The 15,092-nt window shown below is 47.0% G+C and overlaps 1 protein-coding gene across 1 annotated transcript in view; it reads left to right on the top strand.

Moving 5' to 3' along the window:
• The window catches only part of LOC129831976 (2-(3-amino-3-carboxypropyl)histidine synthase subunit 1-like), a 104,547-nt gene that overhangs the window by 82,481 nt on the left and 6,974 nt on the right, over nt 1–15,092 (top strand). The window contains exons 9-10 of the mRNA XM_055895665.1: nt 258–358; nt 9,128–9,206. Of these exons, the coding sequence (XP_055751640.1) occupies nt 258–358; nt 9,128–9,206 (180 nt within the window). The remainder of the gene's footprint in view (nt 1–257; nt 359–9,127; nt 9,207–15,092) is intronic.

The raw sequence follows: 15,092 nt of genomic DNA, 5'->3' as shown, positions 1-15,092 counted from the left end.
CCATCTATTGAAAGGGAGGAGGAGTGGGGGTATGTGTCGTAGTGTGTCTGTGTTTGTATTAGTATAGGCAGGCAACACAGCCTGGTCCCTTGTGAGTCCAAGACCTGCACAAACACACACTTGTTCTTCGTGTGGACTCGGCACAAAGCTAATGTGACCATCCCCTCCCTCTCTACGTCCTCCTACTCGCATTACTCCCTCACTCTTTGTATTTCTCTCTCTCTCTCTCTCTCTCTCACTTTCTCTCTCCATTATAGCACCTGGAATCCAAGCTTGAGTCTCTTGGCAAGTCCTTCACTCGAGTGCTGCTGTCTGAGATTTTCCCCAGCAAGCTGGACCTGATGGCAGAAGTGGATGCGTGAGTCTATAGCACGCACACACACACGCTCACACACGCATGCACACGCACACACAAACACACACAGTGAAAGGCTCTCTGTTATCCAGCTCTGTTATCCACAGTTATAATTGTCTTTAATAGAAAACTCCAAAAGTTTCTTAAGTGAAATGTCAACCGCTCGTGCTTCAAGCTCCAGTTGCTTTGTTTTCTATGACTGTCTGGCAGAAAGAAGGAAAGAAGGAGTGTGTATTTGAGACACAAATACACACATTCTCCACAGTCCACACACTCAGCAGATTGGCCTCTCACTGTGGAGTAATGAGTACTGCGATGTGTGAGGGAGGAGTGGGTGAAGGAGGGACAGAAGGTCTGAAAGAGATGGAGAGAAAGAAGGAGGGAGAGAGATCGGGGGATGCAGAGGTAGTTGAGGAGGTTGTGTTGAAATGGGAGAGAGCATGATAAAATGAGGTGTTTGCTGCTCTTGTTTTTTTGGCTCTGATCTGATCTCACCACTCTCCAAGGCAGTTACACACAACAGTGAATTCATAAGCCCGGCACGACTCAAACCGGCAAAATATTCACACCCTTCACCCGAGGCGATTCACAGGCACCTGTTTAGACAGCTCAGTGGCCGCAGATTAAGTACTCAGGGAGGGAAGGAAAATAAGTGCTTTTGAAATGCAGAGAGCTGCCAGAGTGGGGTCGCTCAGTCAGTAGTTAGTAGAGTGGTGTGACAAGGCTGACTGGCGTCATGGCTCTGACAGACGTCACAGGACAGACACGAAGTTCATGATATCACAGGGTTGATGTAGCAGGGATGACTCAAAAGGGCTTACAGTCAGTACATAGTCATCATTCCTTTCGTTTCAGCCATATGACACCAAAGGGCGGACTGGCATCGCAGTGATGACATTAAAGGAATTCTGTTACAGGGAAGGCGTGATAGGAATGGCGTGACGGCTGACATTACAGGGCTTATCTCAGTGCTACAAGGCTCTCAGCAGGACCCCAGGTAATGAGACTGGTCCTGAGGTGGCTCTGCAGAGGTGTTAGAGGGCCAGTAATGGCCTGATCAGAAATACCCATTTCAGACAGAAGATGTGGTATATTACATGTAAAAAAAATATATATAAGGCAATGTTTATATGACCCCTTCCAAACATCCCCTTATTTACCACTTTCTTGCAGGTATACCCCTTTTATACAACTGGCAAATTGGGAGGGGCGTGTTGTCATAACCTAGAGGCTGTTTGCATTGCAAATTAGAGAGGTGTTAAACAATGGGAGGTGTTAAGGCATTTACACAGACCTGACACCTGTGTTTTGATTACAGGGTCTGTGAAAATGCAGGAAACATGACTAAGTTTTTAGGTGGCAGGATAAAAAAAAGCAGGCGTGGTACATTAGTGGGGTCTGTGTATGAAAGGGCTAGAAGTGGCTAGGGGGGTGTTAGTTAGGTGTATGAGATTTGCCTACCTAAAAAAGTAAATCTGGAAGGGTCAGCAAGATGAGTGAGATTGGCCCACAGCAGGATATGACTAGCCTAGACAGATACTTTAACCACTGGACTAACTAACTCAGTGTTGGTTGTGATTCTCTGAACTTTCCTCTATTTAGCCTACCAGTATTTGGAATTAGTTTTGGTGGAGAGTTTCTACCTCCATTGATTCCTGAGTTAGACAAAAACACAAACACCCTGAAGGAGACAGAAATAGGAAGTTTTGAAAGGAAGTTTGGTTTGTGTTCTGATCCCACATTGGGGACAGTGCTTACCTGTGGGCACAGAATCAAAGGCAGCACACTGGCTGTGGAGAGGAGTGCAGAAAGAGAAGGGAGGGAGAGAGGGAAGGTGTACTAGCCCGCACAGTGCAGCAAAGAAGGCCCACCCCCAGCCTTTCTCTCCCATTAGTGACACACCACACACACTTCGACATACAGAGAAACCATTAGCAAACACTTTAAAGTGTGTAATTAGACTGTCCCCGGACTGGTTTAGAACCGTTGTGTAGATATATGGCACATACACACATTTATGTCAACTGGTTCGCAAATACCTTGCCATGTCTAATGCCAATTTACTGCAAATCATCTGCATTTCCTTTTCATCCATATGCCAATCAACGTTCCTGATTTAATATTTTTTGTTTTATTCAAGTGACTCACTCTAGTCCATTGTCCTGAGAGATCGAGAGAAGAGGTTAATTGTTTTTGCCTGTCTTGGTTCAGGCTGCTAGAATAATTGAAAGGCAGCAGCCTTATAGATGGAAGGAGGTCTGCGTAAGTGTGCATCACAAATGTCCCCCTATTCCCTATATTGTGCACTACTTTTGACCATAGCCGTTTGCTGTAGAGGGAATAGGGTGTCATTTGGGATGCATGGTAACTGTTACTGGGGCTAATGGAGCAGAGAAGCTAATGTAGCAGGGTGTGGACAGGGCCTTAGTTCACACTGGGAACACTGGGGAACCCTTCAGGTCCTGTGGTCACCTCAACCCTGCTCGCCCCTGACTGCCTCCCAAATGGCTCCCTATTTGGTGCACTACTTTTGACCAGGGCCTCTGGGCCACTATATAGGGAAAAGGTGCCATTTGGAATGCAAGCTCTGTGTGGCCACCCCCCTTCCCTCTAATTAGGTCTGCTTATCAGGCTATCCTCCCTCTACCTCAGCTCACTGCAGGGTCCCATATTCAAAGAGAGTCATCAGGGTTCTATTCACTTACTGACGGTCTTATTCACAGGGCATGACTTGAGGCATCAGCATGGCACCCTGCTCTCCTTCATGTTCCCCTACACCCAGAGGGCTGCTAGGAAATGGACAGGGGAAATGGGGACACGTTCAGAGGCAGCGGCTGTAGTAGATAGACATAAAATGGCGCTGACAGAGGGCTGCTTCTAGTTCTTAGGGAAATCTGCACTATTTTTGTTTTATTGTGTATTATTTCTTACAGTGTTAGCCCAGAAAATCTTAAGTGTAATTACATACAGCCGGGAAGAACTATTAGATATCAGAGTGGCGTCAACATACCAGCACTACACTACTGACCCAAAACAATGTCGCCGGAGAAGAGGTAGACGGAGAGGTCTTCTGGTCAGACTACGGAGGTGCGCACACCACCCACCGCTTCCGAGTATGTTACTCGCTAATGTCCAGTCTCTAGATAACAAGGTAGACGAAATTAGGGCAAGAGTTGCTTTCCAGAGAGACATCAGGGATTGTAACATACTCTGTTTCACAGAAACATGGCTCTCTCGGGATATGCTCTCAGAGTCGATACAGCCACCTGGATTCTTTGTACGTCGCGCCAACAGGAATAAATATCTTTCCGGGAGGAAGAAGGGCAGGGGTGTATGTTTCATGATTAACGACTCATGGTGTAATTGTAACAACATACAGGAACTCAAGTCCTTTCGTTCACCTGACCTAGAATTCCTCACAATCAAATGCCGTCCGTATTATCTCCCAAGAGAATTATCCGCTGTTATTGTCACAGCCGTGTATATGAAATGGTCCACCCACACAGACAGTGTGGTGAAGAAGGCGCAACAGTGCCTCTTCAACCTCAGGAGGCTGAAGAAATTTGGCTTGTCACCTAAAACCCTCACGAACCTTTACAGATGCACAATTGAGAGCATCCTGTCGGGCTGTATCACAGCCTGGTACGGCAACTGCTCCGCCCACAACCGCAAGGCTCTCCAGAGGGTGGTGCGGTCTGCACACCGCATCACCGGGGGGAAACTACCTACCCTCCAGGACACCTACAGCACCCGATGTCACAGGAAGGCCAAAAAGATCATCAAGACAACAACCACCCGAGCCACTGCCTGTTCAACCCACTACCATACAGAAGAAGGCGAGGTCAGTACAGGTGCATCAAAGCTGGGACCGAGAGACTGAAAAACAGCTTCTATCTCAAGGCCATCAGACTGTTAAACAGCCATCACTAACATTGAGTGGCTGCTGCCTACATACAGACTTGAAATCATCACTTTAAAACCTTTCAGGGCTACCCATCCCGGATCCGGGAGCATCCTCATCAAAAAAGCTGACTTGCATAGCCTAGCCTAACGGGACAGGGATATCATATAATATAATTTCATGAAATCACAAGTCCAATACAGCAAATGAAAGATAAACATCTTGTGAATCCAGCCATCATTTCCGATTTTTAAAAGGTTTTACAGCGAAAACACAATATGTATTTATATTAGCTAACCACAATAGCCAAACACACAACGCCATGTTTTCACCATGTTTCCACCGCATAGGTAGCTTTCACAAAACCCAGAAATAGAGAGAAAATTAATCACTAACCTTGAACAACTTCATCAGATGATAGTCTTATAACATCATGTTATACAATACATTTATGTTTTGTTCGAAAATGTGCATATTTGAGGTATAAATCGTAGTTTTACATTGCAGTCACCATCACAAATAGCACCAAAACAGCCAGAATAATTAAAGAGAGCAACGTGAAATACATAAATACTCATCATAAAACATTTATGAAAAATACATGGTGTACAGCAAATGAAAGATAAACATCTTGTGAATCCAGCCAATATTTGCAATTTTTTAAGTGTTTTACAGCGAAAACACAATATAGAATTATATTAGCTTACCACAATAGCCAAACACACAGAGACATTTATTCACCGCCAACATAGCTTTCACAAAAACCAGCAATAGAGAGAAAATTAATCACTAACCTTTGGACAACTTCATCAGATGACAGTCTTATAACATCATGTTATACAATACATTTATGTTTTGTTCGAAAATGTGCATATTTAGAGCTGCAAATCGTGGTTATACATTGTGAATATGTAGCAACAATTCACCAAAATGTCCGGAGATATTTTGGACAGTCACCTAATCTAACCAAAGAACTCATCATAAACTTTTCTAAAAAATACATGTTGTACAGAAAATGAAAGATACACTGGTTCTTAATGCAACCGCTGTGTTAGATTTTTAAAATAACTTTACTACAACATACAGCATGCATTATTGTGAGACAGCGCTCACCTATTCTCCGCCGTGTTGGAGCCAACATATTACACAAAAATACGAAATAACATCATAAATATTCTCTTACTTTTGCTGATCTTCCATCAGAATGTTGTGCAAGGAGTCCTAGGTCCAGAATAAATCGTTGTTTGGTTTTAGAATGTCCATTTCTTCTGTCGAATTAGCAACTTTGGCTAGCATTGTGGCGCGAACATGCCCACATGCCCACCTTGGCGCCAGGAACGAAAAATTCCAAAATTCCCAATAAACGTCAAATAAACTGGTCAAACTCGGTTGAAAATCCTACTTTATGATGTTCTTCTCATATGTATCCAATAAAATCAGAGCCGGAGCAATTCGTCGTGTATACCGAACGCTTTTCAGATGACAATGTGAGGTTCCCCGGCGCGCAGTTGAAAACTGACAAAAGAGCGGACCTGTCACTCCAAAAGCTCTTATTCGGCCTCACATCAAGCTAGACACCCCATTCAACCTTCTACTGCCTGTTGACATCTAGTGGAAGGCGTATGAAGTGCATACAGATCCATAAATAAAAGCCAGTTGAATAGGCAGGCCCTGACACAGAGCCTCATTTTCAGAATTTTCAAGTTTGCTGCCAAATGAGTTCTGTTTTACTCACAGATATAATTCAAACAGTTTTAGAAACTTCAGAGTTTTTTCTATCCAATAGTAATAATAATATACATATTGTATGATCTAGAACAGAGTACGAGGCCGTTTAATTTGGGCACGATTTTTTCCAAAGTGAAAACAGCGCCCCCCTATTAAGAAGTTTTAATAAATGGATCACTGGTCACTTTAACAATGCCACTTTAATAATGTTTACATATCTTGCATTACTCATCTCATATGTTTATACTGGGTTTTATACCATCTATTGCATCTTGCCTATGCCGCTCTGTCATTGCTCATCCATATATTTAGATGTATATATTCTTATTCCTTTACTTAGATTTGTGTGTATTAGGTAGTTGTTGGGGAATTGTTAGATCACATGTTAGATATTGCTACACTGTCAGAACTAGAAGCACAAGCATTTCGCTACAATCGCAATAACATCTGCTAACCATGTGTATGTGACCAATAACATCTGCTAAACACGTGTATGTGACCAATAACATCTGCTAAACACGTGTATGTGACCAATAACATCTGCTAAACATGTGTATGTGACCAATAACATCTGCTAACCATGTGTATGTGACCAATAACATCTGCTAACCATGTGTATGTGACCAATAACATCTGCTAACCATGTGTATGTGACCAATAACATCTGCTAACCATGTGTATGTGACCAATAACATCTGCTGATTTGACTGTGACTGGAGTGAGCTTTACCTCCCTGTCGCAATCCCTCCGTTTTCCTCTTCTGTCTCTTTCCCCCTTTCTCTTCTTCTCCTCTCTCTTTCTCTCACCCTCCCTCACGCTCTCTTTTTATCCATCTCTCTCTGTCTATGCTCCGTGGTGAGGAATCTGCGGTGCGCTAGGCAGATCTTAGCTCCGATATTGTCTGTAAATTGAATTGTGGGGCGTGCTGGGGGCCTAGCCAGCGTGGCACAGCGCATGTTCCCAGGCCAATCTGTTAAGATACTGCTCCTAAAGAGGGAGGTAGGGATTGTCCAGTCTTTCTCCCCTCGTCTTTCTCCCCTCGTCTTCTATCCTTTGCTTCTCTCTCCTGCACTCCCATCCACTCATTGCTTGTCTTAAAGACATGCTCCGGTACTATGGCTACTAAGAAAGTATGTTTTAAACCTCCTGCTTTGGGCTGGATGTGTCAATGTGTAGTTCTTGCATCCATATTCTATGAGCAGAATTACTGTCTTACCTCAGTTAGCCACGAAATCCCTAGTTTGAAAGCGACTGTTTTCTTAAAGCTGGGCCATTTTCCCTACATTTCACCCCTAGCAATTCAGGTTCTAGCCAATGAGCTTCACCCCCCACATTTGAGTACACAGCTAGCAAGAGGCCTGCCCAGCGTTATTCAATGAGTTTGTAGGGCGGGTCCACTGGCTCGGTGGACACAGCAGAGAGAGGGGGAGGGAGAGAGAGCAATGACATGGTCACATATCTGCACATGTGTCGTAGTACACCATTTTCGGGGACCACCTTTGGCTTGTGAGCGCTACTTTCAGAACTATTGGCTAAAAAGTATACAAAATACCAGAAGATCTCTTCAAGTATTCTGTGCAGATTTTGTGCTTTACTTACTGGGTCACCCCTCTTTCCTGAGGCTACCAGTCGTGTTTTAAGATAAACACACTCAGCTACACTATCCCCCATAATGAGTGGGGGATAGTACTCAGACCGTTCAGTCTGATGCATTTGCTGTGTTTGCTAGGCTAAAGGGCCCCCTACATAGTCCACTATCTTTGACTAGGGCCAATAGGATGCCATTTTGGACACAGCCTAAGAGTCTGAAAAGGTCATATCAGAACTACAGCTCTGTTCCAATCAGAACTCAGCGTCAGCATCCCAACTTCCTCCTCTGAGACTAAAGGGGAAACATCTGACTCAGCTGCCTTCCAAATTAGGCTTGTGAATACTAATTCATCAAGTTTTTGTGGAGATATTTTCCCCCCCAAAAAGTATTATGATTTAAAAATGAGAAAATGTAATGCGTATTGCCTGAGGGGGTGGAATATTTGAGTTAATCGTGACAGAGACGAGGAGTGCAGTGAGGCCTCCAGTGGTTCAGGTGAAGCCCCAATCAATTCTACTGTTCAAGGAAGCGACTATGATATAAGACACAGTACAGTTCTGCTACAAGGATACAAACTGAGTGGGAGAGCGAGAGAGGATGCAGAGATACACGTTAAACTTGTGAAAGTATCCCTGAAGATGAAGCACGGTGCAGTGTTTTAGAGCTAGCTTCTTTCTCCCTCCAACACTTTCTGTACACCTGTGCACAGATTCTGAATCCATATATTTGTCTTGAAATCTACCTAGATATGTGCTCTCTCATTCCTCACCGTGTCCATGTGAATACAGCTGAATCCATAAATGTGTCTGGTGTATTACTGGTGGCTGTCTGTCTTTGGGGATAGGCAGTACAGGGAGGGGATGTCACCGTGGAGATGGAGCTGTGGATAGCATTGATTTGTGGAAGCTAACCCCTTTAACCCCGCTCTGCCTCTCCATCCTCCCATCATCCATTCTCCCCCCAGCTGTTTACATCCTTCTCATCCTTCACTCTCACAATCACTAAGATAAACACATGTCACTGCCAACCCCCCCCCCCCTCCCCGCCTTTTTTCCATCACCCCTCCCTCTCTCTATCTTTCGTAATGTCTCTCCCTCTCTAACACACTCCCAGCCCCCCTCCTCTCTGTCTGTCTTGCTATGTAGGCTAGCTCCGTGGAGACTGGGCTAGTGCAGCTTTTTTATTCAAGCTCACCTAACCTCTCACTCTTCTTTGTCTTACCTCTTATTCATCTTCCTCTCACACCTTCGCACCTCTCCCTGTTTGTGTTCCCCCTCTCCCCTCCTCTCTCCCCCTGTCTCTCAGCATTCTTTCTTTCTCCCCCTGGTATGATGAATGAATGCAGAGTGTGTTTTGTGTTCAGAGTGAATCAGGACAGATCCTCTAACATATGCAGGAGATCAGGTGGAGGCAGAGCTGCCTGCAGCCCAATGCAGCAGCACAGATTCACATCATGTGCCTACCCACCCTGCTATCTGAGATGTGCACTGCCTCTTTAATGCAATCTCTCTCCATCTCTCCCTCTTTCTCTGCTGTCTCTCTGTACTTGCAGGTGGGTCCAGATCGCTTGCCCGCGTCTCTCCATTGATTGGGGCACAGCCTTCTCCAAACCCCTGCTGTCTCCCTATGAGGTAAATAGGCGTCTTACAACAGCTCGCCTCGATCCATACTGTCTGCTGCTGTCATTCACTATCAAAGCACGACAAGAGCGTGCACGCACACACACACTTCTGATGACTTTTCTCCCTTTAGAGCAGGCGGTGTTGTGTACCCTGTGATAAATGTGGGAAAATGTCTGGTTCTGGTGTTAACATTGCAGGGGCTCATCAGTACTGCTTGTCTCTGAGCAGGCAGGTAGCAGTCAGGCTGGTGGGGTTTATGGGACTGAGGACAGGGCTCGGGAGAGAGGCAGGCAGGCTGACTTGATGGGGCTGAGGAGAGAGGCAGGCAGGCTGACTGGATGGGGCTAGGGGGAGAGGCAGGCTGGCTGGAGGGGGCTAGGGAGAGAGGCAGGCAGGCTGACTGGATGGGGCTGAGGAGAGAGGCAGGCAGGCTGACTGGATGGGGCTAGGGGTAAGAGGCAGGCTGGCTGGAGGGGGCTAGGGAGAGAGGCAGGCAGGCTGACTGGATGGGGCTAGGGGGAGAGGCAGGCTGGCTGGAGGGGGCTAGGGAGAGAGGCAGGCAGGCTAGGAGAGGCAGACAGGCTAGATGGGGCTAGGAAGGGAGAGAGGCAGGCAGGTTTGATGGGGCTATGGAGGGGGAGAGGCAGGCTGGCTCGATGGGGCTAGGAAGGGAGAGAGGCAGGCTGGCTGGGGATAGAGGCAGGCTCGATGGAGCTGGGGATAGAGGCAGGCTCGATGGAGCTGGGGATAGAGGCAGGCTCGATGGAGCTGGGGATAGAGGCAGGCTCGATGGAGCTGGGGATAGAGGCAGGCTCGATGGAGCTGGGGATAGAGGCAGGCTCGATGGAGCTGGGGATAGAGGCAGGCTCGATGGATGGGGCTAGTGAGGGAGAGAGGCAGGCTGGCTGGCTGGGGAGAGAGGCAGGCTTGATGGAGCTGGGGAGAGAGGCAGGCAGGCTCGATGGAGCTGGGGAGAGAGGCAGGCTGGCTGGATGGGCCTGGGGAGAGAGGCAGGCTGGCTGGATGGGCCTGGGGAGAGAGGCAGGCTGGCTGGATGGGCCTGGGGAGAGAGGCAGGCTGGCTGGATGGGCCTGGGGAGAGAGGCAGGCTGGCTGGATGGGCCTGGGGAGAGAGGCAGGCTGGATGGATGGGCCTGGGGAGAGAGGCAGGCTGGCTGGATGGGCCTGGGGAGAGAGGCAGGCTGGCTGGATGGGGCTGGGGAGAGAGGCAGGCTGGCTGGATGGGGCTGGGGAGAGAGGCAGGCTGGCTGGATGGGGCTGAGGAGAGAGGCAGGCTGGGTGGATGGGGCTGAGGAGAGAGGCAGGCTGGATGGGGCTGGGGGGAGAGGCAGACTGGATGAGGCTGGGGGGAGAGGCAGGCTGGATGGGGCTGGGGGGAGAGGCAGACTGGATGGGGCTGGGGGGAGAGGCAGACTGGATGGGGCTGGGGGGAGAGGCAGGCTGGATGGGGCTGGGGGAGAGGCAGACTGGATGGGGCTGGGGGGAGAGGCAGGCTGGATGGGGCTGGGGGGAGAGGCAGGCTGGATGGGGCTGGGGGGAGAGGCAGACTGGATGGGGCTGGGGGGAGAGGCAGACTGGATGGGGCTGGGGGGAGAGGCAGACTGGATGGGGCTGGGGGGAGAGGCAGACTGGATGGGGCTGGGGGGAGAGGCAGGCTGGATGGGGCTGGGGGGAGAGGCAGACTGGATGGGGCTGGGGGGAGAGAGGCAGGCTGGCTGGCTGGATGGGGCTTGGGGGAGAGAGGCAGGCTGTCTGGATTGGGCTGGGGGGAGAGGGGCAGGCTAGCTCGATGGGACTGGGGGGAGAGTGGCAGGCTGGCTGGATGGGGCTGGGGGGAGAGAGGCAGGCTGGCTGGCTGGATGGGGCTTGGGGGAGAGAGGCAGGCTGGCTGGATTGGGCTGGGGGGAGAGGGGCAGGCTGGCTAGATGGGGCTGGGGGGAGAGGGGCAGGCTGGCTGGATGGGGCTGGGGGGAGAGGGGCAGGCTGGCTGGATGGGGCTGGGGAGAGAGGCAGGCTGGCTGGATGGGGCTAGGGGGAGAGAGGCAGGCTGGCTGGATGGGGCAAGGGGGAGAGAGGTGGGCTGGATGGGGCTGGGGAGAGAGGCAGGCTGGCTGGATGGGGCTAGGGGGAGAGAGGTGGGCTGGATGGGGCTGGGGAGAGAGGCAGGCTGGCTGGATTGGACTGGGGAGAGAGGCGGGCTGGATGGGGCTGGGGAGAGAGGCAGGCTGGCTGGATTGGACTGGGGAGAGAGGCGGGCATGGACAACGCTCTTCAGTAGGAGCCCCTATGTTCTGTCTTTCAGCTCTGTTACTCTCAATTCAATTTCAATTTCAATTTAAGGGGCTTATTGGCATGGGAAACATATTTTATGTTGCCAAAGCAAGTGCAATAGATAAACGAAAGTGAAATAAACAGTAAAAAATTAACAGTAAACATTAGTTCCAAAAGAATAAATACATTTCAAATGTCATATTATGTCTATATACAGTGTTGTAATGATGTGTAAATAGTTAAAGTACAAAAGGGAAAATAAATAAACATAAATATAGGTTGTATTTACAATGGTGTTTGTTCTTCAATGGTTGCACTTTTCTTTTCCCTCTCTCTCTCTGACTGACTGATGTACTCTCACACCACAGCACAGCAGACCAGCTCCCCTCGCTGGTGGCCTCGCCACACTGCACCCCAGCTGCAGCTTGTTTTTCTAACTAGGAAGAGATGGATCTGATAAGCAAATGTTTGTTTTTTTACTCCTATGGAGGTAGTGCGTCCCTTAAGACAGGCTTTGGTTGCACAGTGATATCAAGCACAGGAGTATGAATATGACGTGGGCTGCATTTTAGAGACACAAAGAGGTGTTAATGTAAGCGCTGTCAGTCATTACTGTTTAGAAATGAGTCATACGCTTAAAATGTACAATTTACATTGTGACTAAGACACTAATTTTCTTAGATATTAGGTTAGTTTCCTAATGGGAAAGGTGCCTGTCGTATGAGGATTAGCATTAGCATCATCATGGTCTTATTTCAAGCTATGGTCCAAGGTCAGTACATTCCATATCTGTGATAGTGCACCGTTTATGCTGCTGCTATGATATTGACTAATGCTACAGACGCTGTGTGACTGTGATTCGCCCAGTAGTAATATCCCTCCCTGACGTTCAGTTGTGTTCAGAAGACTTCTAGTAAAATGGTCCCTAGGTTCCTTGACGGCCCTTTTCAGATACTATCCATACATATGAATTATTTGCGCTGTCTGCGTTTGTGTGTGTACGTTTGATAAGTTAATTCACCTCTTCTCTAACAGACTATCTGTGTCTGTTTTCCCTGCTTTCCTCTGTGGTGCATTAGGAGCTGGGGAGATGAGGAAGAGGGATATATGGGGAGATGAGGGAAGAGAGAGATGAGGGAGGAAATGGATATGAGGGAAGAGAGATATGGGGGAAGAGAGAGATGGGGGAGGAGAGGGAAGAGAGATATGGGTGGAGAGGGAGCAGTGGTTATTTTCAGAGCGTCTCATGTTATATTTATAGTCAATAAGACACACTTGCCTCCTGTCAGTGAAGGGATTAGCAGGAGCAGCTAGTTTACACAGGGAGAGGGAGGGAGGAGATAGATTGGAGCTGGAGAGGAGAGAGTAGAGATGAAAGGAAAGGGGAAAAGAAATGAAAGAAAAATGAGTGATTGATAAGAATACATTACATTATTGACTAGAGCTGTGATGATACCAATATTGCAATGTTCTTTCCATGGCAAAAATGAAAACACGAAGCAGATCTTACTCTTTGGTCCTTTAAAAACCTGCTGTATGTAAAATACTGTGTGATATAGCTAGAAAAATAAATACATGTGACTCTGGAGGACAACATGATGTTTGTTTCCAGCATCAGGGCTGTTTTCCTGAAGAACTTATATCCGCTTTGTGTTTTGTTTCTTGCCACAATACTGGTATCGTCCAGGCTCTAGTATTGACATGGTTTAACATGATAACAAAGGGGAAATGATTGAAATTGTAGGCAGAACATGTACAATACAAGAGTTGATTATCATTTACATAATTGTTTATCAAATTAAATCTCTCCATGACCCGTGTCTTTTTAATAGAGATAATTGGAAAATCATCTGTATTATAAATTGAATTCTCTTTTTATCTCTATCTTAATGTTCACTAATGCCATTCATAGCCAGTATGAATCATTGGATCAAAGTAATTCTCGCACATGGTAAAGCACTGTGTTAGTTCCTCTCCAACACCTGTTTTGCTCTGCACTACAGGGCTTGTCCTAAATGGCACCCTATTCCTTATATAGTGCACTATAAAGGTTATTCCCTATATAGTGCACTATAAAGGCAATAGGGTGCCATTTAGGAAGGTAGGTAGAAATATAGTGACATCCACGCTTGTCATCCCCACTCAATATTTTGACGCCTGTCTGGCATGTGTGAAGTCAGACATTGTCCCATGATTTTCTGAATAAATCTGTGCCCCATACAGTCCTCTTCTCCCTCACTGTTCCTTCTCAGCCAACACTAACACTTCTGCCTTTTCCATCAGCCCACTCCCTACCTCAATGACATACCAATGCCAGTCATTTGTGGAAATGAGTAGGAATTGAAATCATGAATTGAAAAGAACCTTGATGACAACTACAGGCAGCTCAGTAATTAAATCGTATACATGTTCTCAATGGAAAATGACTGGAATGGAACTGGCCCCAAGCCTTGATCATGAACTTTGTACACTATGATGGTTTGTATGTGCAGGATGATGGGCTGTATGTACAGTATGAAGGGATGTATGTACAGTATGATGGGCTGTAGGTACAGTATGAAGGGATGTATGATGGGCTGTATGTACAGTATGAAGGGATGTATGTACAGTATGATGGGCTGTATGTACACTATGATGGTCTGTATGTGCAGTATGATGGGCTGTATGTACAGTATGAAGGGATGTATGTACAGTATGAAGGGATGTATGTACAGTATGAAGGGATGTATGTACAGTATGATGGGCTGTATGTACAGTATGATGGGTTGTATGTACAGTATGATGGGTTGTATGTACAGTATGATGGGCTGTATGTACAGTATAATGGGCAGTATGATGTGCTGTATGTACAGTATAATGAGCTGTATGTACAGTGTGATGGGCTGTATGATCAGCTCTATGTACAGTGTGATGGGCTGTATGTACCTTATGATGAGCTGTATGTACAGTGTGATGGGCAGTATGATGGGTAGTATGTACCTTATGATGAGCTGTATGTACAGTGTGATGGGCTGTATGTACCTTATGATGAGCTGTATGTACAGTGTGATGGGCTGTATGTACAGTATGATGAGCTGTATGTACAGTATGATGGGCTGTATGTACAGTATTATGGGCTGTATGTACAGTATGATGAGCTGTATGTACAGTATGAGGGGCTGTATGTACGGTATGATGGGCAGTATGATGGGCTGTATCTACAGTGTGATGGGCTGCATGTACAGTATGAGGGGCTGTATGTACAGTATGATGAGCAGTATGAAGGGCTGTATGTACAGTATGATGGGCAGTATGAAGGGATGTATGTACAGTATGATGGCTGTATGTACAGTGTGATGGGCTGTATGTACAGTATGATGGGCTGTATGTACAGTGTGATGGGCTGTATGTACAGTATGAAGTGCTGTATATACAGTGTGATGGGCTCTATGATCGGCTCTATGTACAGTGTGATGGGCAGTATGATGGGCTGTATCTACAGTGTGATGGGCTGTATGTACAGTATGATGAGCTGTTCGTACAGTATGATGGTCTGTATGTACAGTATGATGGTCTGTATATACAGTATGATGGGCAGTCTGATGGGCTGTATGTACAGTGTGAC

Source organism: Salvelinus fontinalis, chromosome 33, assembly GCF_029448725.1.
Source record: "Salvelinus fontinalis isolate EN_2023a chromosome 33, ASM2944872v1, whole genome shotgun sequence".
NCBI classification, from domain to species: domain Eukaryota; kingdom Metazoa; phylum Chordata; class Actinopteri; order Salmoniformes; family Salmonidae; genus Salvelinus; species Salvelinus fontinalis.
This window is presented reverse-complemented; position numbering and strand designations above follow the sequence as displayed.